The sequence below is a fragment of the Agelaius phoeniceus genome, chromosome 3 (genome assembly GCF_051311805.1).
Source record: "Agelaius phoeniceus isolate bAgePho1 chromosome 3, bAgePho1.hap1, whole genome shotgun sequence".
NCBI classification, from domain to species: domain Eukaryota; kingdom Metazoa; phylum Chordata; class Aves; order Passeriformes; family Icteridae; genus Agelaius; species Agelaius phoeniceus.
The window spans coordinates 74,101,068-74,126,694 of NC_135267.1; the positions used below are offsets into that span (position 1 = coordinate 74,101,068).

General features: G+C 43.5%; 3 protein-coding genes across 4 annotated transcripts; 2 read left to right on the forward strand and 1 right to left on the reverse strand.

The window, feature by feature from the left end:
* The first annotated feature begins 203 nt into the window (after window positions 1-203).
* Window positions 204-4,836, forward strand: PDCD2 (programmed cell death 2). The gene is made up of 6 exons (XM_054629320.2): window positions 204-567; window positions 651-902; window positions 1,272-1,448; window positions 2,465-2,580; window positions 3,784-3,900; window positions 4,406-4,836. Exons 1-6 carry the CDS (start codon window positions 267-269, stop codon window positions 4,568-4,570), a joined length of 1,128 nt encoding a protein of 375 aa, XP_054485295.1. The 5' UTR covers window positions 204-266; the 3' UTR covers window positions 4,571-4,836.
* Window positions 4,837-6,635: 1,799 nt separating this feature from the next.
* TBP (TATA-box binding protein) lies at window positions 6,636-16,416 on the reverse strand. 2 transcript variants are annotated; one of them, XM_054630348.2, is made up of 8 exons: window positions 16,323-16,416; window positions 14,481-14,717; window positions 13,573-13,904; window positions 12,420-12,507; window positions 10,306-10,397; window positions 8,970-9,137; window positions 8,570-8,664; window positions 6,636-7,355 (listed from the first exon to the last, which is right to left on the reverse strand). In XM_054630348.2, exons 2-8 carry the CDS (start codon window positions 14,532-14,534, stop codon window positions 7,276-7,278), a joined length of 909 nt encoding a protein of 302 aa, XP_054486323.1. In that variant the 5' UTR covers window positions 14,535-14,717; window positions 16,323-16,416; the 3' UTR covers window positions 6,636-7,275. The 2 variants fall into 2 exon arrangements, with proteins under 2 accessions (XP_054486323.1, XP_077031729.1); XM_077175614.1 differs by lacking the exon at window positions 16,323-16,416 and adding an exon at window positions 15,621-15,952.
* Window positions 16,417-18,320: 1,904 nt separating this feature from the next.
* PSMB1 (proteasome 20S subunit beta 1) lies at window positions 18,321-24,906 on the forward strand. Its single transcript, XM_054629349.2, has 6 exons — window positions 18,321-18,491; window positions 19,739-19,846; window positions 20,995-21,076; window positions 21,521-21,650; window positions 23,180-23,286; window positions 24,630-24,906. The coding sequence occupies exons 1-6, from the start codon at window positions 18,388-18,390 to the stop codon at window positions 24,813-24,815; spliced, it is 717 nt and encodes a 238-aa protein (XP_054485324.1). The 5' UTR covers window positions 18,321-18,387; the 3' UTR covers window positions 24,816-24,906.
* Window positions 24,907-25,627: the final 721 nt, after the last annotated feature.

Here is a 25,627-nt window from a genome sequence, read left to right on the forward strand (position 1 = left end):
CGTCTCTTCTCCCCGTCTCACCGCTGACTGCGCTGTCCCTTGAGGTGACAGAGTTCTGCCCTTGTCTTCCAGGGCTTTTATTTTTCCCAGTCCGCTCCCAGCTGCCGCGTTACAAAGGCGGAGCCGGGGCAGGGGCGGGGTGAGCCCGGAACGGAGCTGGGGTGGGGCTGGGAGAGCGGGGCTGAGCCGGGGCCGCTGCCGGCGGGGCCGGGCGGGGCCGTGCAGCGCCCGCCCCTCTCGGAGCGTGGCGGCGGACGGGAGGCGGCATGGCTCCCGGCGTGGAGCTGGGTTTCGCGGCGGCGGCGGAGGGCCCGGGCGGTGCCTGGCGGCTGCACAGCACCTACTTCCCCAGCAAGGTCGGGGGGCGGCCGGCGTGGCTGGGCGAGGCCGGGCTGCCGGGCCCCGCGGCTCTGCGCTGCGGCCGCTGCCAGCAGCCCTGCGCATTCCTGCTCCAGCTGTACGCGCCGCTGCCCGGCCGCGCCGACGCCTTCCACCGCACCCTCTTCGTGTTCGCCTGCCGCGGCGCCGCCTGCTACCGCCTGGCGGGCCCGGGCGGGCCCTTCCGCGGTGAGAGAGGCACGGGGACGCGGGGAGGGACGGGGCGAGGGCCGCCGGCCGCCGCCCCGCTGACCGGCGCGTCTCGCCCGCAGTGTTCCGGAGCCAGCTGCCGCGGCGGAACGACACGTACCCCGAGGAGCCGCCCCCCGAGGAGCCGCCCCCGGGCCCGGCCCCCGCGCCCCCGCGGCGGCTGGGCAGCGGCGCCGCGCTTTGCCGCGTCTGCGGCTGCCTCGGGCCGCGCTGCTGCGGGCGCTGCCGCCGCGCCGCCTACTGCGGGCCCGAGCACCAGGCGCTGGACTGGCGGCGCGGGCACCGCCGCTCCTGCGGGCAGCACGCCGCCGGAGGTGGGTCCGCCGCCATCGGAGACCTCTGCAACGGGGAACTGACACCCGTGCCAGCTGTGGTTAATGCTGCACCGAGCTGCCGAGCCGCAGCTCTTGAATTCTTAAATGCTGCTGCTAGCCCTGTTTGGTCTGCCTTCCACGTCACTTGGATTTACAGAGGTTCAAAGCAACAGGACGCCTGTTGCAGTTTTGCACTGTCCTTAACATAACAGTGTTTCTTACCTTCAGGTCAGGTCAGGTCTAGCAGTGATGTAAATCTTGCTTGCTCATGCAATACTTCTGCTATGTAGTTTGCTGTGTAGCTTTTGGGGAGAAGGACGTGAAATACTAGATGACGTTGTGAAGTGGTGTCTGTCTTCTGTTTTCTAGATGACTTGGCAAATGCAATTCCAGAGCATAACGAATTCCTTTTTCCGGAATATGAAATTTTGATAGAACCTGAGGAACCAGAATTTCCTGCTGACAGCACTGATGATGAACAAGGAGCTGAAGATACATCAAAGGATGCAAAAGAACAAGAGGAACTTGGAGCTGCAGGCACTGCAGGTCAGAAATAACATGCTACCTGTAATTCTTCCTGGTTATGCCTGTTATCACATCTTTAAGATATCCAATACTGTGATTTTTAAGTGTTCCTTGTAAACTTCTGGTGAAAAAAGGCTAAACGTGCAGTCATTTGCAAAGCTAGTTTGTTGTAGACATCCCATAATATAAGTTGCTTTTCTGGGAGAGACTTACTAAGCTCTGACCCCAGGAGCTGTTGAAGCAGCTGTTGCTGCAGATAGCTTGGAGTTACACTGTGTCCCTGTGTGCTTCCAGTAGGTCAGGACATCTCAAGTGAGAGCACCTGCTGCTGGATGCTGCTGAAATCAGCACATTGTTAGATTGTCTTGGCTTGACTTAGTTCAATTTGTCTTACTTTATGGAAAATAAAATTTTCTTCTCTATGCTAGCAGAGAACTGGTTTGAGGATATTTTAACTGTTGAAGTGCAGTTGAAGTGCAGGCTCCTTCCTCCCTGCTCCCCCTAAATTCACAATGGGTTTGCTGCAACCACGCTGTCTTTGAAGATACCGAGGGTGGAGAGTTTGTGATGGTGCCAGGAAAGGATGCTGGGTTCCTGGTGGTCCCTTGCTGTGGTCCAAAGCTGTCTCAAGAGTGTTTAGTGGCCCCAGTTGATGTGGCTGTTGGAGTGTAACAGATACACTCTTCAGTGCTAAAAACTGAAGTCTGGCACATGAGCAGCATGCAGGCCTTTTTCAAATGTGGTATCCTGAAAGTTCTGTAGTCTCAGTGATATCTGCTGGGAGCCATAAACTTTGGTAGATTAACTCCTTCCCTTTCCAGTATTCAGTACTGACATCTATGTTTAAAATGCAGCTAAAACTAGTAAATGGACCTGTGTGTGACCAAATCTTAACATGTCATGAAAAGAAAAAAGATCTTAGATTTATGCCAGGAATGACTTATGAAGCAAAATAAATTCACATGTGCTAATACTGTTTTTAATTTTTAGTGTCTTATATCAGCCTGTAAGTTTTACTGTTCTTCTTTCTTGCTTAGATGAAGCATTTCAGTCCTTAGATGAAGAGACATTGGAAGCAATGGCAAAACACGAGACTGCAGAAGAAAAGATCTTCCAAATGTTTAAAAAACGAGTAGCTGCTGAACCAGAGCAGGTCAGAAGATGGGGCAGCCTTTGAAAGTAGTGGTTCTGACACAGCATCCTGCTGCACATGCAGCGTTTTGTACTAGTTAGAAATGGGGATGCCTCCTCATCCTCTACACACCTAACCCACACCCTCTCATCTTCCTTATGTGCTGAACTTAATTCATGCCCAAGTAAGAGTTTAGCACCTGCTCAGCCATCTTAAACAGCCGCTGGTCAGGATGAAGTGGCACGAGGGTGCTGAATCCTCCCCAGCGTGGAAGGAGCCACCATCCTGAGACATGGTTCAAACCAAAGGACATGGGGAACCACTGCACTGTTCCCCCAGCCTGCAGCCCTGCTGGCCTTCCTTCTCAGCAGAACAAAAACTGCAGAGAAGAGCTCTGTCAGTGTCACCAGCTGCATTGGGGGGTGGCTTGGCTGTTCTTAAGGTTGAAGGATGGCTTTAGAATTTCTACTATTTAAAACAGAAATCTTTCCCCCATGCTATTTCTTACTGCAAAAGGCTAAAAAGCTACATTGTCAATCAAAACCATGGTCCCTGGTTTCATTCAGAGAAGACACAGTCCTAAATCCATCAAAGTGGTGAAGAAGAAATTCTCTCCATGTTTTGCCTGGTAGCTGAGGGGTTAAGGTGCACACTCAGAAAGTAGGAGACTGAGTCTGTTCCCTTCTCTGCCTTAGGTATGTGCCTCACTCTCTCTGACCATCTCTCTACTGACTGATCTGTCCAAGTGTCCTTTGTTGATCATGTGTGATTTGCTAATAACTGAAAAACAAAGGATAAGAAAATACCTTTTGGAACATTAGGCTAGTCTGCTTGTATTTAGATGCAGAACTGCAGACAGAAAGATCTGGATTGCATTCCTAACTGTGTGCAGGTCTGTTTGCTAATTCTCCAGCTGCTCTTTCTCTGTCCCAAGACTGTTAACATATACAACCTTGCATTTCTGGATCCCTTGGTTAGGGAATTACAAATGATCCCCTGGGTCACTGAAAAAATATGGTATGAATACTTGCATGACTCACATAGTTAAGAAAACTCATATAAGCAACCTTATTTAGAATGCTGCATTTGCAAATTATATTTTGCCATGGTTGTTAAAGAACTGACCTTTTTCTGCTCTATCTACAGCTTTGTGTCACTAAACACCTATTTTATAGCAAGATGAAAGGATAGTCACAAGAACTTAAACTTTCTGCTGTGTTTCAGATTATTAGATACTGCAGAGGGGGAGAAGGTCCACTCTGGGTGTCAGGTGAAAATAGGCCTGAAGAAAAAGATATCCCAAATTGTGTATGTGGTGCCAAAAGGATATTTGAATTCCAGGTATGTAAGCTCATTTAAAAATAACACAGGTAATGTATTTCCGACTCAGGATCTAATTGTATAGGTGTTGGCTTGTAATTTGAGCAACAAACTAACTACACTAAATGATTGTACAGAGCCTTTATTTACTTTTATAAGTGCTTTTTCAATTCATTGTGTGCATTATAAATAAGTTTGGCTGGAAGCATTCAGCTGTAGAACTTTGAATGCTAGAGGTGTATGTATGATGAACACACTTATGTCATGGAAAGGCAAAACATAGTTACTAATGGAATTTCAAATGGTGGGAGGCTCACAAATCAGGCAAGTCTTATAAGGCCAAATAAAACTTACCTAGAATTCCAAATTTGGTTATTTGAGCTGCCATATACATAGTAGCTTCAGTTGGGATTTTGGTGTCAGAGAATATAAATTCTTACACCAAATGCAGGACTGTTCTTCAAGAGAAGTGGGGAGAGGGGAGAAGTCTGTGGCCTGCCTCTAAACCTTTTGGTTTTCCTTGAAGATTATGCCACAGCTCCTGAATCACCTTCAGGTTGACAGCCTTGGAGAGAGCATTGACTGGGGAACGCTGGTGGTGTACACTTGTGCTGACAGCTGTGGCGGGGAAAGTGAATACCTGGAAGAGTTCATATGGAAACAAGACTATTCCATGGGCTGTACTTTATGAAATTGAGTAATCCAAATGGAATACTTGGTTTGTTTCACTGCATCTCTGCACTATGCAAACAGGTGGTTGAAGTCACTGATAACAGTGCATCTTGTAACAGTGCTAAAACTGCTGTAACTAGACCTTGACAGCCTCTCTTGTGCTCCAGAGGAGCTTTTACTTCAACCTGGTAATGAAGCCAGATGCATTTGTTCAGAAAGCTTTATTTCAAATCTCATTTCTGGAAGTTTATTAAATAAAGATGAAAAACTTTTGGATTGGTGAAATTATGTTTTGTTGGTAATGGAACTTCAAAAACTTAAAAGATTGTAGTCTGTCAGGATTTTCATCAGGCTACTCAAAAATTAATATTCATTCAAAGAAAAGGAGACTACTGTAAACCCACTCCAGTGCTTATGTTGAAGAGCTGTACATGAGTCAGCTAAAATAAAGCTACATAACATTTTGCTGTGGAATTTAAATCTACTTCTCTTTCTCAGCAGGTACATAAACCCAACTTGGGAGTTTGTCACATGTTCTGACTGACTGGTTGAGGTAAAATGCACAAAAATTAAGTGTTTTATCTGACTTCAAAACTATTAGCCCCATGCAATAGTTTAACTCAGTTACCTGGTGCAGAAGCAGTTTAAACAAAGTCAGCCCTACCAGAACACATTTGTCTGTTACACACTGCCTGTAGCAGCAGATTTTCAGGCTGAATTCTACCTAAAGTCCGCAGGGATTCTTCCACTGTATGAGTGCCAAATAGCTGAGGCAAGAGAATAGTGAAACCATAATGCTGAACTTTACTGTGGTAGTTGCTTAACTACTCCTATGGCTATGGCAGTATTTGCAGAAAAGGCTTTTTTGTGTGTTTCCCTACAGAATTGACTTCAGTTACTTATTCCCTTACCCTGCTCCAACCATTCATGGCTGCTTACCTGTGACTTTGTGGGGCCCTATGGGGTTTTTGAAATCATTCAGGCATTGAAAGTACTCAAATAAGCAGGCAGAGAATGCTGTACCTGGAAGCAGTTCTGTTATCACAGGACTTAATTTCTAGTAGGGTAGTTTGAAGCCCTGGTCTGTGTTGTGAAAGAGCAAACTGTCTCAAGTCACTGTAGTACAGCTTGACTGATTGTGTTGAAAACTGTCCTATGGTTGCTTGGGGCTTCAAGCTTTCTGAAGAGTTGAAGAGTTTTGCACATAAGTTGTTAATAGTTCAGGTCCTACAAAAGCATGGACAGCCATACAGTTATAGTCAAGAGCTCTCAGGAACATTAATGAGCTCACAGCACAGAGTGGCACAGCACTGAAGGCAACACAGTGCTTGAGCATATCCTGCACAGCTGCATTAATAAACAGCATCTTTCTGGTAAGATCCATGAAACCAGTCATTAGAACACCTGGAGAGACACTGATGTAGAGAGAAGACTGAAGATTAAGGTCACTCAGGATGTGAAAATGGGGCAGTATCAAAGCCAGCCAAAACTTAATTTTGTCTGGAATGAAACACCAACTTAGAAATGAGACCATTGTTTACATTTGGGTTAATTTCAGATAAAAGCTGTTTGAAATAATGTGTAAGTCATAGAGAGGTTATTATTCCTGGAAATTTCCTGAAGGAAAAAAAAAGTTTATTTTTAGCTCTGAGCCTATTAGGCTTCAAGCATCGTTCAGAAGGAAGATTATGTATGTGCTGACTCCAGTTGGAAGGGCTTTGACATTTTACAGGAGCACTAATATAGTGAGGCTGTCACAGCTGGTAAAATACAAAGGTAGTAATTTAAAGAAATTCTAGAAGCTAAGCAGGGATCTATTGTTTCAGTCAAGTGCAGCTATTTAAGACTTACCTATATCCCATCTGTTGAACATAAGGCAACACATACTCAAACACAAGCTTCTTTAACCAGTTGTCTCTTTTGCTTTAACGTGTTGGAAATATTCAAGGTAGACATTGCCAAGGGTGTGACTGCTGGTAAGCAAGCCAGAGCACTGCTAAGATTCTCTCAAAACAACATGTCACTTATAGCAGTGCATCTGCTATTAAAAAAAATCTGTTAAATAAAAAAAGTCATTCAATGTATTTCATTCTACCAGCTGGGTAATTTTAAAATTTATTAAGACAGTTCCCATAGTTGTATAAACAGGGTTTATTGTACATGTGGAGTTGAAGAAGGAAAGAGAAGAAAGGTATATATTATATATATATGTACAGTGAGCCATTTTAATTAATAAATTTATTCTATCTTGCTTAATACTGGAAAGAGGGAATGTGTCTGGCACCAAAGAAATTTAAAATTGAAAAAATTTAAAAGCTAAAGTTCAGAAAATTATAAAAACCATAGTCTTATGGAAGGAACTTAAAACATATATACATGGCAATTAAAGTGGTTTATACTGAGTGACACAGTTGCATTTGTCTTTAAACCAACTTACAGTTTTTCTATTAATAGAACTGGCATTAAAACTATTTAAAAGCTAGAATATAAATAAAAGTTGGAGGGGCTGCTCCAGGAACAGCCCAGTAAAGCAACTCACAGTAACTCAGTAGACATATTCAAGAAAACAGTTCCCCTTGAGCATCAGGGAAGTAGGCACTAACTGGGAAATAGTCCAAGTCCTGGTGTTGCAGTTGCACTGGAAGTCCGTTTCTTGTTACTGCTGTGCCATACACAATACCTTTTAAAATATACCCCTGATTTCTCTGAAACGTGTAGAAACTGTTACGTTGTCTTTCTGAATCCCTTTAAAATAGGATAGATGTTTTCAAATGCTTCATAGATTTCTGCTCGTACTTTAGCACCTGCAAAAAGAGAAGGGATTCAATTAGTTTGTACCTTTCGCCAAATACTTAATTTTAGCTTTTAGAATGTGTATGTGAATGCAAGTCTATATAAAACCTACATGTATCCATAAATCCCCATTTTTACAATCCTTTTTAACACATTTCATAGAGAGCCTACATTACCAGCCTTCTCTGTTTAATCTGACAACTGCTAAAACTTTCACTAGCATCTCTGCCACGATGCTATGTTGCAAATGGAATTTTTATATACATTATTTCCACAAGAGACCCAAAAACAAAGCACAGCCCTGTAGGATGTGTGTGCAGAAAGGCCTAACTGGTGGAGCTTGTTTTGAGAGTGTGAGTATCAGGAGGAGGAAGGTCTGGCAATGGAGACCACTGCAGAGAATTGCATTTCCCCACACTGCAGGGACATGATCCTTCTTTTGTCTGTGGGGCTTGCGGGTTTCTTCTTCCTAGTAAGACACAGCATGAGAAAAAATGGAGGGAGTAGGTTGAGCACCCGAGGTTGAGGATGTCCTAGAGCTCAAGTATCTCCCCTTCTTTGGCTGCTGTATCATAGAGCATGGCAGCAGCCTGCAACCAAGCTGCCAAAGAAAAGCTAGCTCAGTCACATGCTCAGCCACAGAAACAGTCTTTCAGATTTTGCCAGAAAGATCTTACATTCTTACAGCTTTTTGGGCACCTGCACACCTGACTAGGGTTCATGATGATTGTTCCTTTGATCTAGCCAAATGTGCTGTTGCTTTGTGCATTCCCATCTGTTAAGGAACATGGTGCAGGTAGCTGTGTGTGCAGTGGCAGTGCTGAGCTGCAGGTTGAGCTCTGGGTGAAGCACACCCAGGCAAGAGGCCTGAACTGCTGAATCTTTGCATAACAAAGCCTGGTGCTGAGCCCTCAAGAAAACCCGGTCTGTGTGAGTGGAGTGTGTAGGGAGTCAAACAGGACACCTGCTGGATTCGCTGAAGCTGCCCACTCCAAACAGGCTTTGGTCCTGCTGCAGCTGGTGTGGCTCTGACTGCCAGGGTGGCTGCTGGATGGCTGCACAGGGAAGTTTCCTTTACAGTCCATCCATGGAATACTCTATTAAGTCTCCTTTCTCAGTACTGTCATCTCTAAAGGAAAATACCTGGCAGCTTATGTATCCCTGTCTGTTCTCTGTCATACAGTCTAAATCTCACCTCTTGGAGTAAGATACTGTCTTCACTTACCAGTTAAAACCACTTTTCCTGAAACAAAAATAAGCAGAACAATTCTTGGCTTAATCATTCTGTAGATTAGGCCAGGAAACAATTCCGGCTCGTAGCTGTAAGAGAAGAGAGAGTATTTAAATGTGCTTGCAGACCCATGTTCCACCCCATCTTCTGGGCCCAGTCTAGGACTGGCAGAGCAGATGTAGACTTCCCTGAAACTTGGGGAGGGCAGCAGTGTGAATCTGTCAAAACCAAATTTTGACAGGTTCACATTGGGCAGCCTCAGTTACACCTGAGGCAGTGCAGAGATGGGAACAATGATGCAGGTTTCCCTGTGGTGCAAGGGAATAATCTAAACAGATGTCACCTTCTAAGATAGTATGCAACAAGAATGAAACATAAGCAAGCCTTTTTTTACCTGCTGAACTGCTGGTGTGTGAGTACCAATCCTTCCAGTCTGATGGGAAATTTCACATCACAGCTGCCCACCATATTCTGAATTTTAAAATCCAAAAATTTTGCAGGAAAACCCAGTTTCTGAACAACTCTTGCATACTTCCTTGCAGCCAGTCTGGATTGCTCCTCACTGAAGTGAGAAAAGGATATCTGTATTACCTCCTCAGTTAAGTATTACTTCAAGCAAACAGCATTAAACCCCAAATACCTAACTGGGGAAAAAAGTCTGTGTGGAGGGAGAGGGGAGTTCACATGCAAAATTTTTACATCCAAAATTAACAACTACCACTGACTGATTTTCATGCTAATTTTGATAATAGGCTCCTGGACACCATTAGTGTTGCACTCACTGATCATGACACAAAACAATAAATTATAAATCCATACCTTTTACATTTTAAAATATTGACCAGAGTCCCTCTAATGGGACTGTTACTTAAGATTAAGTACTTAAGATTAGATTGTTACTTAAGATTTCACTGTAGAACAACCTTGAACTACTACTGCTAGAAAATACAGATTTATATAAAAATCTGTCAACTGACAAAATCTTCTGTTTGATTCAGCCCAGGCATTCAAACATGGGTTTAATACAACTGCACAGCCTTACCCACTGTTGCAGAATTCAGTTTGCTTCAGGTTTGTAAACAGCTGAGAATCTGTTGCCAATGCAGAGTAAGACAACTTGAATTTCAAGTATCACCAGGCAGAGAAAATGTTCCCCTGTACAGATCTATTCATTCATCTCTGCTCATTAGTTTATTCCTTCTGGATTCCTAGCAGACTTCTTTGGAGCAGAATTTCTCTCCTGCCCACCAGAGTTACGCTTATGTTTAGTTTTCAATTCTTGTCCTTCAATGGTCATGTTAAGAACAGATCAGACCACAGGAACTTGAGATTTGGAGCTCTAGTCCTGTGATGAATGAATCTATTCAAATATAAAATTCTTCTCTCACCATCCTTACAATTTAAGCAGTTCCAATGCATAGTTGCTGAATTTTTTTAATTATTAGAAAAAGCAGGTAACTGCAAGGCCAAAAAATGAATATAATAACCTCTGCAAACCAGTTTATGAGACTGAATGAAAGCACTTCAGAAACAGAAGTACCATTTCCCCACAAATTGGGAAGTCTCTTCAATCATAAACAGGCATTTTCTGTAGAAATGTGCATAATCTGAGGTAACTGTGAAACAAGATTAGTTGTACCTGTACAACTTTGATGTGTCTATATAAACAAGCATCATGGTACAAAAGAAAAGACAGCCTGAGTTAGCTTGCTCATAATGCCTAAACATACCTTTTTGCTCCTGTGCACACCATTTTTCCAGAGCTGAATATCAGTGCAGTAGTACGTGGTTCTCTTATTCTCATAATAACAGCAGCAAAACGCTGAAGTGTGAGCATTGAGACTGTTAGTGACATACTGCTGCCATCATTACATTAAAACCAAATCTGCATCATCTAAGTTATACTGCAGTGCAAGGAAAACTAAACTCAAACATACTTACAGATCACTCAAAGTTTACTTGAAATGCTTAAACCATAAGTACCTTCAAGCACATACACAGAGAGGTAGAGCCAGGCAGGAAGGATATTTACCACTGCATTCCTGTTTATCTCTCATTACTATATATATATGCATATATATATATATATATATATATATATATATATATATATATATATATATATATATATATATATAAACATATGTATGTAACATATAAATAACACTAAGATTGGCATCAGAGCAATAGAAACAATTTTAAAACATTCCTCCATATATGTTGGAATTTTATCTTATAAGTAGGATGGAAGACTATCCAAAAAATGGATTACAGTGTTACTATACCAGCAAACAGAACAGCTGGAGATCAAAGTCCTGTGTAAACAGAAGTCACCTCAGCTACCACTGTAGGACACAGCAGCCTCATTAGCTCTAGCTTTTCATTCTCAGCAAGCATTTCCAAATATTCTTAAATTCCTTGAAGCAAGAGATACTGGAAACTGAGGTGGGTGTGCACACACACACACACACACACACACACAAACTCCTGTTTGTTATATTTAACTCGGAACAGCTCACCCTGCAGTCCCATGAATTGTTCTGCTGATATAACCAAGGCGGTAGCGTGGGTTACCCAACAGCACATTTGTCAAAATATGACTTAAATAATATAGCCAAGCAACATCTTTCTTTGATAGATGAATCTACTGACTAAATGTCAGGAGCGTGTTACATAACCCTTCTATCCCTCTGCCATGGAAAACAGCGTTTGATATTGATTATTCTAGCCTACAAATTTTACAGAGCCACCTACCCCCTAAATTAGGAGTTACCAAGGCATGCTCAAATTTTTGCTGCGCTAATACCTTACTCACAATTATGTAACAGCATCACTGGTATAAACTTACAGTAAGAGTCATTTATCAAATATGTCTGCATGTGTGCTTTAACCTTTAAGAGCAGAGTTCACGTCAACTGTAGCAAAATACTAAATGCTAAAACAAGAAAAACACACACACTCCAGGAAAACTGAAGTCTTCCCAAGACAAGCCAATTCAACTATGTAAAATCTAAACTTTTATTAGTGTCCAGCTACTGTTGTTGCAAAGATAACATTTTTCAAGAGGAGCCACCCAAAAGAAACATGAAGTAACATTTTTTTTTTCATTTAATGCTCCAGGTCCTTTGCTGTTGTTCAGATTTCCCAAACTAAAAAGATGCCACTTATTTAGAACCCTACTACTATTAAGAAGCAGCAGGCAGCTTTGAAGTCAGTATGCAAAAAATCAATTTAATTGGTTTTGTTTTGATCCATTTTAATGTTCCATCAAGTTAGCCATCAGAAGCAATGAGATGGCAGAAGTACTGGAGGAGAACATGAGAGAACAGAGGGTAGTGAGACTATGAAAATAAGTGAATGCCCTGTGACTGTAAGAATTCCAGAGGAGCAGCTAGGTGGAGGAAACCACAGCTCTGGCAGAAGTCCAGGATTTTAACTCTTCTTTCCTTTCTCCTTGTTCGGAGATAGAGAAAAAGATTTCATCATCAGACATCTCACAGTAATAAGCAAAAAGAGCTCACTGAGCACTACAAACAAATATGCCCATATGAACAGCAGCAGAGGCCACCTCCACCACAAAAAGCTTGGCCAGTGTACTACGCTCTTGATTAGGTTTTTTGTAAATCTAACAACTTACAACCTGGTACACATCACAGCTACCTCAGCATAAAAATGCTTTTTACTAATTTGAATGTCCTAAGTTTATTAAGATTTCCCTTTTAACTACAGTATAAAACTGCATATATAGCAGGTAGGTTTTTCAGTCTATTGCAGCAGCCTGCAGCCACAACCTGTGCCTTTAATTTATCTGTTATAGGATGAACCCTTAATACATTTCTCTTACCTTAGGATTATATTCAGCATTTCGGGCACGAAGCGCAATAGTTTTTAGGTCAAGTTTGCAACCAAGATTCACTGTGGACACAATATTCCTAAAGACAGACCAGAGAAATATATTTTAAAAAACAATAAGGAATTAATGTGTCTTCCTCATTTTTAACCAAGCCTAATCAATTTTTAAAAATTATTTTGTTTCTCCAAGCAAGTTTGAATGGCATCTTTCCTACTAACAGGAGCACTGAGCAGTGTTTTGGCTCAGGAACGTCCTTTTGTAGGGCAGAAGCTCCTAAGGCATAATTGCTGATTCCTCCTTATCTGTCAGCTATTATGAAAAGTGTCCCATGAGAAGAACCTCTATTTCAGTTTGGGAGGAAAAATTACTGATGCTGAGAGCCCTCACCACAATCAGGGAAGCTGCTGGAAACAAGAGAAACGAGATGGTACCATCTGAAAATTTCCTTGCTATGCCCTTCAAGGAAGAGGGTGCAAAACTAGTGGGAATGACCCAGGAGGTAAATGCATTGCCAGGAGATGGGATAGTAGGTCTCCAGAAAGTTTTAAAAAGTTACTAGATAAACAATTTTGTTTTCTGGGAAAATCCGGAAATATAAAGGTCCTCAGTGAGGAGAAAAATTAAGAAAAATATGAGAAACTACTCTTTCAATTCATGGTATCAACCATTTCTCGTTGTCCCAGCCAAAAATTTCTGAAATAGTCTCTTTAAAACTGAAGTTCACTGAAAATACTTCCATACCTAGTTCTAGGGTTCTTCCAACTAGTTCTAGGGTTTTTTACCTTCTCACAAACTCAGTGTTAGGCAAGCATTGGAAAAGGAAACATCTTGAACTCCTAAACTGCAAGGAGTTAAAAATTATGACGGTGTTAAATGAAGACATATAACCCTCCACTGGTATGCTCCAAAGATGTACCGTTGACAAATCACTAAGAAACTGTTTATATTACTAAGTGGTTTAGTAATGAAGCTAAGCTAAAAATAAAAGTAAAAATTACTCATATTGCTACAGGAGACATAAATTCTCAGGACCTCCCTTCCCACCAAAATGCAGTACCTAATTCCTGATATGAATTTGGTCCTAAGTCTTTCTTTAAAGGGCTATCTGAGAAAGGACATGATGCACTGACACATGGGCACTCACTGTAGTTGTGGCACTATGCCAGAGCTCTCTGATGCCGGTGTTGCAGGAGTTATTGGAGTCATTGGAGTCATTGGAGAGGAGTACAGAGGTGTGGTTCCTGGTAAAGGGGCTGTGGTAAGAGTCTGTGAATGGAAGAGCTGGGGGGTTTGACCAGATGTTCCCTGTGTGGCTTGCTGTGACGTGGATTGCTGTGCTGCTTGCTGCTGCTGCTGCTGCCGCTGCTGCTCCTCCAGTATGGACAGACTGTTGGTGCTCTGGACAGGCTGCGGTGTCAGTCCTGTGCCATACGGCATCATCGGGCTGAAAATTGGAATTCCTGGAGTCATTGCGCCCTGCAGAAGAAAACATGACATGAAAACCACAGATCATGATGACTCCATTTTGGTCTAAAGAGACAAAGTTTTCGGGAGGAATCAAAAATTAATCTATGTTAGCTGAGTTGCTCATATCAAACCTGAAGCATATAGTAGTAAATAATTAAAATCAGAAAATCCTTGGAAATGCAGGTGTTCTATAGAATAAAGTACTACCCAAAGGAATCTAGAGAACATTACATACTTCTCACACTACCTTGCAAGCATGTCTCTGACCCACAATTTAACTTGAAACTGTCTGAACACCAACTGTGCTCACTGTACTCACTGCATTCATAGCCCAGCAACAATCCATTATGTGCATAGTTTAAGGAGCAACCACCAAAATTAAATTAATTTTTCCAACTTGTCAGTCATAAAGTTTCAACTTAAGAGGAATCCCATTAAGAAATCCCACATATATTCCATGTATAAGAAACCACATGTTTCTTATACTTCTGAATATAGACATCAATGGTTTCAAAATTCTGCTTTATACTAGAATTATTCAATCCCTAGCAGATCATAGTTACATTTTAAATAATTTGTTTTTACCTGAGGGGAGGCTAAGCCTTGAGCGTAGGGTGGCAAACTGTTGTTCTGATCCATGATTCCAGTTATTTCTTTGGTGAGGCCAGAAGTATTTCCTTCAATTAATTTAAATAAATTTCAAATCCTAGAGGTTTCTAAACCATTTAAAACATTCCAGCGAAGTAGATTTTAAAGCCAAGCTGTAAGTGTTAGGAAAACATCAGCTTCAGAGAAATATGAGTCTACAACACTAACCAAAGCCTGGAAAGAAAAAAAAGGAATATCCTGAGAATAATATCTAAACAAAAACCCAAAAGCAAGCCTATCAGCTGCTGACTCAGACAAGAGACACCTACGTACAAATACATATAAGAACATTCACGCGTACGTACACACGCATGCACAATCCATAAAAATAACCTTTTTCAGGCACACTCCATAGAAACTTTGCAGTATGAGTCTGCTGAAGTCCCTGGCAGGTCACCTGACTCACATGGGCAGGCCTCTGGCTAACCAAACCCTCCTGCACAAACAGCTCAAGCTGCTGATGCTCATTCTACTCCAAGCTTCCTTTAGCTGCAAAAGCACTGATTTTTTTAAAGAATTTAATTCCCTTGGCTACTGATTGACATTGCTTGTAAGTCTCTTCCTGGCCATTTTAAGACTTGGGCTTTCAAAAATTACTTTTTTTCTTCTATGAGAAAAGCATCGCAGCTCAAATCACAGCTAGGAAAACCTCTTCCATCCAATTCTATAAAACAAAGCACTAACAGATTTCAAACTGTAATGACACGCAGGGAAAAAAGAAATATGTGAAAACAAATTTTAAGTACACAAGTGAAACATACAATGATCTTCTTTCATTTTTTAACTATACTTCTGTTGCTGCGTTATGAAAATAAACAACAGAACTGGAGAATTTAAATGTTCTGATACCAATGATATAAAATATTATCCCATTAATTTCTAAGCTTCTTAATTATTGCTAAGAAATACTCAAGGTCATTATTGGGCCAGAGGTAGGCTACCTGAAAATCTGAAGACAGCCTATTCAGCCTCTCTTTTTTTTAAGATATGAGAGCTTAGAACTACAATAATATTTACACTGTAGCTAGAAATGCCTGCATTTTTCCACCCATGACCATCAGACATTATCATCTTTACCTTCACCAAATGTATCGAGCAGAGCACCCAGGTTCTACAAAGTGGGTACATTAGAGGCCTAAACATTATCCTGGAAGAAACAAAGTCAACTCCTCGATAGCCCAGCTATTTAATTAGGAGGCTGGATACCAGGCATGCCAAAACCTGCACCCAGGGCACCGACTACGCAGAGCTCCCTCCTCTACCCGCTTAACGCGGCTTGCTCAGATCTCCACTACAAACGCCGGGCGACGTTTCGGTCCAGGGAACAGAGTCCAGCAGCCGGAGACAGCCCGGAGGAGGCCCCGACCCACCCCCGAGGGCCCTTTCGGGCTCGCCCCCCGCCACACGGCAGCGCTCGGCGTGCGGCCACAGCCTGCCCGCGCCCCCCGGCCCTCCTCGCTGCCCACCCAGCGGCCCCGGCCCCGGCCCCGCGCAGCCGCCGCCCGCCCTCACAGGGTCCCGCCGCTGCCCGCGCCCATCCCGCGCCCGGCGCCCCCTGCCCGCGGCGGCGGAGAGAAAGGCGGCCGCCGCCTCCGCGCCGCGGGAGTCCCTCCCCGCTCCCCCGGCCGCGGCTCAGGCCGCCCCGGAGGTGCGGAGCGAGCTCGGCCCGCGCAAGTCCCCGCCCTCCAGGCCCGGCCTGCCCCGCACCATCGCGCCCCAGCGGCCCGGCCGCGGGCAGGGGCGAGCGGCGGCCGCGGGGGAGCGGCGGGCACTCGGTACCTGGCGCTCGCTCCGCTCCCGCCGCGCTCCGCGCCCGCCGGAGCCCGGCCGCGCCCCGCCCCCGCGCCACCGGCGCGCCCGGCGCGTCACTTCCCGCCGCCAGCGGGACAGGAGCCTTGGCGGGGAGGAGCCTTCGGAAATCAAACAAGGGCAAATGCAGGGTCCTGCACCTGCAGCGGCGTAACCACATGCACCAGCACAGGCTGGGGCCAGCCCGCTGGGAAGCAGCTCTGTGGAGAAGGACCTGGGGCTCCCGATGCAAACAGGCTGTCCATGAGCTAGCAGTGTCCTTGTGGCCAAGAAGGCCAGTGCTATCCTGGATGCATTAGGAAGTGCATTGCCAGCAGGTCAATCCTGCCCCTCTACTCAGCCCTGCTGAGGCACATCTGGAGTGCTGTGTCCTGTTCTGGGCTCCTCAGGGCAGGAGAGATATGGAGCTCCTGGAGCAGATGCAGCAGAGGACTACAGAGATGATTAAGGGATTAGAGCATCCAATTATGAGGAAAGTCTTAGGGACCTGGGCCTGGTCAGCCTCAAGAAGGGACAACTGAAAGGGGACCTCACAAATGTGAATAAATATCTAAAGGGTGGATGTGAAGAGGATTCATCCAGGCTCATCTTGGTGGTGCCAAGCAATAGGACAAGAGGCAATTGGCAGATACTGATGCACAGGAATTTCACCTGGATATGAGGAAGAACTTTTTTACGGTGCAGGTGACTGAGCACTGGAACAGATTGTCCTGAGACGTTGTGGAGTCTCCCTCACTGGAGATGTTCAAGAACCATCTGGACACAAACCTGTGCCAGGTGCTCTAGGATGACCCTGCTTGAGCAGAAAGGTTGCCCCACATACCCCCCTGTGGTCCCTTCCAGATCCCGTGAATCTGTGGGGGTCTCTGGCAGTGCACCAGGCCCTCACAGAAGCTGTGGTTCCTCACACTGAAGCTGTACAGAGTTCCACACTGCTGTGCTGCAGATCTCGCTGCTGTGTCTGCACAGTGCCCATGGAGACTGCAACCACCATGGCTGTGTTTCCCAAGCAGGGCAGCACAGGAGCACCATGTGTCCCCTGCATCTCACTGTCCCCACCCTGTACTCCCCTAGTGCCTCTTCGAGCTTCTATCCAAGCCCTTCCCACTTGTTTCCACTCATGCCAGGGTGCCTGGCACCACACCCCATGGGGCCCACCTCGAGGACCTGGTGAGACCCCATCTGGGTCCTGGTGAGACTCCATCTGGAGTACTGTGTCCAGCTCATGAAAGACCTGGAGCTGTTGGAACAAGTCCAGAAGAGCCACAAAGATGCTTAGAGGGATGAAGCACAAGGAAAGTCTGAGATAATTTTGATTATTCAGCCTGGATAAGGGAAGGCTTCAGGGTGACCTCCTAGAAAGGTGGAAATGGACTTTTCACAAGAGTGTGTAGTGACAGGACAAGGAGGAATGCCCTCAAACTGAAAGAGAGATGGTTTAGATTAGATATTAGGAGTAAGTTCTTTGCTTGAGGGTGGTGCGGTACTGGCGCAGGTTGCCCCGGGAAGTTGTGGGTGCCCCATCCCTGTAAGTGTTCAATGCAGGATGGAGCTCTGAGCGCCTTGGTCCAGTGAAAGGTGTCCCTGCCCGTGACAGGACTAGATGATCTTTAAGGTCTCTTCCTACTCCAACCACCCGATGATTCCATGATTCCCGACTCTTGCTCTTCACGGCGGTTCCAAAGGCGCTCTCCCCTACAGAGCAGGTGCCACGCTGCTGCCCAAACACGAGCGGTGTGTGACGGCCTCACCACTGAGCAGCCTGCGCGTTCCCACCAGCGGGCACGCAGGCGACGGGGCAGCGCCGCCCCCGGCTCTTGTCCAGGCGCTGCCCCGGGCCCCAGGCACACCCCCTGCCGCAGGCGGGTTCCGCTCCACGGCGGCACCGCCGCCCTCCGGCCAGGCCCCGTCGCTCGCCGCCCGGCAGAGCAGCGAGAGGAGGCGGTGCTGCCCTGCCCTGCCCTCTCCGAGCGGCTCCGCTTCCGCCTCCGGTGCCGCCATTTCGCCGTGAGACAGCAGCGATCGGGCGGCCGCGATGCTGTCCACAGCGGGATGCGGGCCCTCCCGGCCCGAGACAGGCTGCGGGCTGGAGGCGCCCGTGCAGCACTACCGCTTCTCGCCGTACACCTTCAACGGAGGGTGAGGGCCCGGGCGGGACGGGGCACCCTCGGCCCGGGGCATGGGGCCCAGGGGACAGCGGCGCAGGGGCTGGGGCTCGCTTACTCCTTACTCGCCTTACTCCTGTTTCTCCTCGGTGCTCAGTGCGGGTTTATCTCCCCTCACGGTCTCCTCTTTGTAGGGAGAGAGCGGCAGCACAAGGAGCAGCTGGGCTCGGGCTTGCCTTGAGGCCTTGCAGCCTTTCAGGGTGTTCTTGCCTGTCCGTGTGGCTTTTGGAACACTCGGGCTCCCTAAACTTCGACTGGTCTTAAAGTACGCATCTGTTGTTACCGGTAGGGTTGTTTCTTTATAGTGGCTTAGGAAACCCAGGTAATGGTCCTATTACAGAATCACAGAGTTGTTAGGGCTGGATGAGTTAGGAGATCACCCAGGAGATCACCCTGCTTAGGCAGGGTCACCTCGAGCAAGTGACACCAGAACACGTCCAGGTGGGTTTTGAATGTCTTCAGAGAGGGAGACTCCACGACTTCCCTGGGCAGCCTGTTCCAGTGCTCTGCCACCCTCCACGTTAAGAATTTCTTCCACTTGTTGATGTGGAACTTCTTGTGTTGTAGTTTATGGCCTTTGCTTTTTACCGTGCTGCTAGTAAACGTGTCACTGGGTTGGATGCTACCTTGCTGTAACTCTTAAAGGCTGGTGATGTTTTACGCACCTGAGTTGGTGGCATGATATGGCCAGGTAGGTTTATTTTTTCTTATGATGGTTATTGCTTTTTAAAGGGCATCTTTGTTACTTAATGGTGGTACACCTGTGGTGATCACAATACTAGGTGACCACAATGCTAGGTGATCACAATACTAGTTGTTAGGAAGTAATAACACCAGATTTTAAAAGTGACATTTATTTTAGTGTAGTGATACTGTTGCTCAGTACTTTGCTTGTATTAGAAGGATGAGTTATTATCAGGCATATAAAATACCTCATCCATTGGGTCTGGTTCTTGCCTGGTGTGGAGTCTCTGTTTTACCAAGTTTCCATACAGTTTAAATCTGAATAGAGGGCCACATGCACATATTTTCTTCAGTCTGTCTATTTCCTTCTTCCCTTGGTGTTGAGTAGGGATGTGCATAGTGGGAAGCATAGCAAAGAGTGTAAGATACTTGACAAAACGTGAGTCTGTGTGTAGAATTACTATCTAGTTTGTTTCTGTGTTGTCTAAGAAGATGCTTGTGCTGAAGGCCATGATTTATCAATACTCTTTTTTTAAGGACTGTGCTGGCGATTGCTGGAGAAGACTTTTGTATCGTTGCCTCTGACACACGTCTGAGTGAAGGCTACTCCATTCACTCCCGGGACAGCCCAAAATGCTACAAGCTGTAAGTCCAGATCTGCAAGGATTCAAAAAGATGGAAAATCTTTTGTACTGCTGACTATGTCACCTGCCTCCTACTTTAAGCAGAATTCTTAGAAGAAAAAGCCCAGTAATAAAGTAGATTTTGGACTCGTGCTGTAATGCAAGATGTGATGTGATGTTGTAAATATAGCCAGATTTCTTGTTTCATGCTCTTGAAGTTAAGAGAGAACAGAACATTTTTCGCATGATACAAACCTTAACATGGAGTTTTTTGGCTGGATAATCAGAAGAATTTTTAACTTAACTGTAGCTAAACTTAATCTTATGATAACTCATTCTGCTTCATCAGGAGATCTGGCGATGGTGCACAAGTGTGGCCACTGCTGCCAGTTGTACTGTATCTCTCTGGTTAATTACCTGGCAATTTAGAGGGGTTTGTTTTAGGCGAGGTAAACCTATGAGTTGTTCCATAATTGAACTTTCTATGTTCATTTTAGGCTTAGTTTGACTCACCTGGGTAGAATCTCCTTAGTTTACAGCTACATTATACTTATGTTCATTTTACTGCAGCAGGTGCTTGTCTTATAGGCTGTCATCAACTACATAAACTTTTTTTTTTTATCAGGGTTATTGTTTCTTTTTCTGAATTGATGACATGAAATCAAAATAACTTGGTTTCTCCTGTCTAACTTGTTACTGCTATATGTTTGACTTTGATACTGTCCAGATGGAGATTAGTCTTGTACAGGATACATACTGCACATGGTGGCTTTGTGTAATTCTAGTGACAGGCTGAGAGAAGATTTTGTTTTAAGATGTTTTCTGAATGACTACTTTGGGTTGGTCGGTGTGTGTTAATGTTTCTAGACTCTTTTCTATTTCCTAGAATTAAAATTTCAAGTGTGTGTTTCCATGGTTAGTATTCATAAAACATTTCAAAACTGAGCAGAGAGCCAAGCTTCTGTAGTGCATCTGCAGCCACATAACTTCTGTTTGTGCTGACAGAAGCCACCAAAGCCATAAATGTCACATAATCATTGTACAAGCTTAATGCAGCCCTCTGGAAAAAAACTGAAAATACATTTGGTGTTTTCATAATAACCTACTGTATAAGAAATTACTGTAGTTCGTGCTAAGTCTAAAATTGCAACAAAATGTTATGTTTTTCAGAACAGAACAAACTGTCATTGGATGCACTGGGTTCCATGGAGACTGCCTTACCCTTACTAAAATTATTGAAGCCAGATTGAAGGTAACTACGAATCTTACTGCATTTAGAAACTTAGATTCTTAATATTATATTTGAGACCAATAATATGACATGTTTTAACTATAACTTCTGCTGGTTTTTTCCAAGTGTTTGTATCATAACTGTTTTGCTAGTGAAAGATCTGGCAGGGAAAATTGGTGATGTGTTCTCATTAAGTGTGACACCACAAATTTATAGAGTGGAAGAGCTGGAAAGGATATTGTAAATGAGGCAACACCTACTAATTACACAAATTTAGAGATATGTTAATCTTTGGCTTGTAAAGAGGCTTTACCTTTTAGACCAGCATGTTTTCACTAATTGTGCTGGTTAATAATTTTGCTTAGTGTCAGATTCTTCTGTATTGAGGTTACAGAAAATGTAATTCTGGTTGAATGTCAGCTTTAGTGTTTGACTTTCTTCTTGGATGTGCTCTACCACTGGCAGATGTACAAGCATTCCAACAACAAGACCATGACTACAGGGGCTATTGCAGCAATGCTGTCTACAATCCTGTACTCTCGACGTTTCTTTCCCTACTATGTTTACAATATAATTGGTGGACTTGATGAAGAAGGTAAGACTTCAAACAGAAAAAGGAAAAAGAGAGGCTGCATTTCTGTGGATGGATAGCTGTTCCTTTACATCTCAGTTGTACTGATGGAATAACAAAGTTTGTGTTGCTATTCCCAACACCCGCCTTTAGCCATTATGGTACTTACACAGATTGAATACAGTGTATCTGGCTCATTTCCTAGTTTTTGTTATTCACTTGATTTTCCATTTCTGAAGGTCTAAAAGCTATGTTATAATTATTTGATCACAAATAAAATCCCTAAAGTGAAATAATTAATACTTTAGACTGGAAAATTTTACAGCGGTTTGGTGGATTTTTAAATTGCATCTATACAGTAGATGTCACCAGTAAAATTGTATATGTTTCACTCAGACCTGTGAGTGTGGTAAAGACTATTTAATATGAAGACTTACTCCAGAGACAGGTTTCTACAAAGTTATTTCAAAACATTAACTACCCTCTAATGAAAATCATGACTTCTACACAGAAGCTATAGTTTAATGTACAGCTCTTCCAGAGTTTACTGGGTTGCTGTCCAGTGATTTGGTTGAGTAGTGTTGTCTGGCTTTGAGATGGAGCTCAGAGGTGGTCTTGTTTGGATAATTTTAGCCATTCCATGCAGTTTGTTTGTACCAGTAAGTTATACTGCTTTCCCAGTCTTGCTAAGACATGTCTATGATTTGTGGGATCTGGCAGGAGATTAGTCTGCCCTGCATAATGGTAAATCTCAGATTATAAGGGTGTTGTAGCAGCTGATAAGAATCAGTGTGCAGGTTTGCTTGCAAGGACTAAATTAGGGTCCAGCAAGATTGATTGTTGATTTGGCTGGCTTTCTCAGGGCTGTTCAGCTCCTGTGCTCTGCTGCCAAGGGCACTGGCCAGTTGATTGAATTGGGTGCAGCCTGTCTGCACAGAAGGGCTGGGCTTGGCCAGCTGCTGCATTCTGACTGGCATGTTCTCATCAAACGCTGATGCTTCAGGGCTACAGTGTGTCTGTGCCTCTGATGTTGGTGCAAGCCAGTAAACTTTGCACCACCTGGTCTGGCTTCAGAGGGAAGTGTGCAAGAGACCAAAGCATCATCCCTGGTTCTGAGAGTTTGATGCAGAGGCATCCAGGTGTGCTTTCTGGAGGTAATTCAAGAAATGTATCATTCAGGAACGATCTCAGCTGCTTGTGTTAGCCTTGGAACCCCTGGGGCTCTTGGTGCAGCACTACACTCTAGCTCATTTTTCTGCTTTGATTACTCTGCATCAACACTTTTTCTGTGGTAAGTAGTGTGGGAAACATTTGTTGAAGCATGATTGCGGCTTAAATAAAGAAAATAACATTGGCTATTGTACCAGGCTGCAGCCATAGTGAGTCTTCTGTAAAAAGCATCATCTGAACATACTCAGTGTTGTTTGGTAAAGGTTTACTGGAATCTGCAATGTTCCAGATACTACTTATCCAGAGAGCTGGTTTTGTTAAAGATGCTTGTCAGTATTGGGCAGCTTTCTGAATTACATACTAATTATTTTTTTTTTCTTCAGGAAAAGGAGCAGTTTATAGCTTTGATCCAGTGGGCTCCTATGAGAGAGGTACTTTTAAAGCAGGTGGATCAGCAAGTGCAATGTTGCAGCCTTTGCTGGATAACCAGGTAAAATAGCTTGTTGGCTTTTGTTTTGTTTTGGTTTTTGCTTTATTTCAGTAAAGATTTGTGATATTCAAATTAATGTAGCTTTACTTCTGGAGAATATTACTTTTGAGAGACGTTTTAAATCTATTACCCAGGTAGGACCTGGTAATCCATACATTTATAAATTATGTGGCTTTACCTTCTCAAGAGAAATCAAAGTTTTGCTTTGGGATCTGTTGAGGTTTTTAATACATTATTTGTATTTGCAGTGCCTGTTTAAAGGCAGAAGTGTTTTAATTGGGGAGTTATGTTTATCCTAGAAGTTGTTTGGAGGGTTTTTTTTCTGGGTTTTGGGAGTTTTTTCCTGGCTGATAACATAAATATGCCTGTTACTTAGTATGAAATAATACCAAATTAAGAAGATAGAATTAATAGATACATTTTATCATTTAACATAGCCTTGTTTAAGTCTTGAGTTTTGTACAACTCAGATACCATTTTTAGTAAGAGTGTTCTTACATAAAACTGCTGGAAACTTATTCAGCTAAATCTGTCTGAAATACTTGAATAATATTTTCATATTTAGCTGAAGCTGTTAATAATTGAATGGGAGAAATACCAAAGCATGTTTTACTCATTTTAAATTTTTGACATTGGTGTTGGTATTTAGTCACTTGAACGTGATGCCATCACAGCTTTTGTGCTTAGAAAAGCAGCAAGCATTCTTGATTCTTACCAGATGAGAAAGGAATAGAATATTTCCTTTTTTTTAAACTTTATTAACTGAAGGAAATATATTCTGCAAAAAACAAGTTGTCATAAATAATTTTTTATTGCTTATGGGTTTCAGGCAAAACATGGGACTCTTCTCCTTTTCCTGTTCTGATGGTTAAGTTGATGCTTATGAGCTAACTTAACGCTGTTTGGTAGGACCAGATATGCTCCAATATAGACTTAGTTTTGAAGTCTAGGTATCTCAGGGAATATTTGCTTTTAAGAAATGTTCCTAACTACAAGTGACCAGAGAAAAAAAGACTCACGTGCAGTTCTGGTACTGCCAAAGTTGTGAGAAGTTTATGAAGATTTAGATCAGATCCAGATGTTCATTGTGATCTTGTACATGCTGAATGAGCAGGAGGAGCTATGCTGGCTGTATATTGGATCTGCTTCTAGGTAATTTTTCTAAGAGTGTATGTATTGGCAAAGCTCTCAACTGTAAACTGTTTGGAGGAATACTTCAGCTTTGGGGTTTTTAAAATAGATGGGTCATTTCTTCTTTTTAATTCATCTAAATCTGTTTTTTCTAGTGCAGAGACTGAATCAGTTTTCATAGATGGATAAAATACACTTTTATCTTTTCATAGATTGGCTTCAAGAACATGCAAAATGTGGAGCATGTACCTCTGACCCTGGAAAAGGCTTTGCAGCTGGTTAAGGATGTCTTCATTTCTGCTGCTGAGAGAGATGTGTACACTGGGGATGCACTAAAGATTTGCATTGTCACAAAAGATGGAATTAAAGAGCAAACTATCCAGTTACGAAAAGACTAATTCAGTTCATGTGTAAGCAAGTTATGTGTGATGTACAATTTACCTGTGTTATGAGGACATTTGTCCAATTAAAATTTTTTCAAGAAGTTCAGCAACTGTGGTGCTGTCTTTGTTAGAAGTTGTGTTTTTTTAGAAACCAGAGCAGTTCACGGTGAGGAAGCAGCTTAAATCTACAAGTCTGTTTCCTTAATCTAATCTTAATCTATCAATCAGGCTAATTCTAGTGGAAGTTTAATCCCCTTCTCACAATCCCATATGCTGAACTAAGGGAGGGTATTAAAATTTAGTCTGTGAGCCTAAATTTTAATACGCTCCCATAGTTCAGCATATTCTGATAATCCTTTCAGTTCAGTCTTGATTTACTGAGTAAAGCATTTGCTCTGTTTATGCTGCTTTCTCTGCACTTCATAGCTTGCTTTTTTCCTGTCTTCTTTATTTCTCTTGACATGCTGTCAGCTGACATTATTTCTCTGATGTGCTGTCCTGACATTTGACTTTGTTTATTTGCAAAGACTGTATTGGTCATCTGAAACCAGTATCACTGTGTTAGAGGGGAGAATGTTAAATGGAATCTTTCAGAGTTTAGTCCTGGACTCTGCGTCTGGGCTCACCTCTGCGTGTTTCTGTTAGGTTAATGCCCAGAATTTGAAGCATTGTCCCCTTGTGGCTACTGATGGAAAATAACTTAGAATGGAGATTCCTGAGTGCCTTTTTAATGCCTGGGTCCTTTGTTAGGCCTTTTGCTTGGGAAATTGCATCAAAATTTGGGAAATTGATGTGCTGTATCGCAGTCCTGCATATTGGCTTCAGTA

What these genes read in the sequence shown, in the direction of transcription:
- PDCD2 (XM_054629320.2), top strand. Translation starts at nt 267, where the DNA reads ATGGCTCCCGGCGTGGAGCTGGGTTTCGCGGCGGCGGCGGAGGGCCCG. An exon ending in CCCGGGCGGGCCCTTCCGCG is followed by an intron (nt 568 to 650) that starts GTGAGAGAGGCA and finishes TCTCGCCCGCAG; the next exon opens with TGTTCCGGAGCCAGCTGCCG. An exon ending in TGGAGCTGCAGGCACTGCAG is followed by an intron (nt 1,449 to 2,464) that starts GTCAGAAATAAC and finishes TTTCTTGCTTAG; the next exon opens with ATGAAGCATTTCAGTCCTTA.
- TBP (XM_054630348.2), bottom strand. Translation starts at nt 14,534, where the DNA reads ATGGATCAGAACAACAGTTTGCCACCCTACGCTCAAGGCTTAGCCTCC. An exon ending in GTGTGCACAGGAGCAAAAAG is followed by an intron (nt 9,138 to 10,305) that starts GTATGTTTAGGC and finishes TTCTCACTTCAG; the next exon opens with TGAGGAGCAATCCAGACTGG. An exon ending in ACACACCAGCAGTTCAGCAG is followed by an intron (nt 8,665 to 8,969) that starts GTAAAAAAAGGC and finishes CTTCTCTTACAG; the next exon opens with CTACGAGCCGGAATTGTTTC.
- PSMB1 (XM_054629349.2), top strand. Translation starts at nt 18,388, where the DNA reads ATGCTGTCCACAGCGGGATGCGGGCCCTCCCGGCCCGAGACAGGCTGC. An exon ending in TTATTGAAGCCAGATTGAAG is followed by an intron (nt 21,077 to 21,520) that starts GTAACTACGAAT and finishes TACCACTGGCAG; the next exon opens with ATGTACAAGCATTCCAACAA. An exon ending in TGGTGGACTTGATGAAGAAG is followed by an intron (nt 21,651 to 23,179) that starts GTAAGACTTCAA and finishes TTTTTTCTTCAG; the next exon opens with GAAAAGGAGCAGTTTATAGC.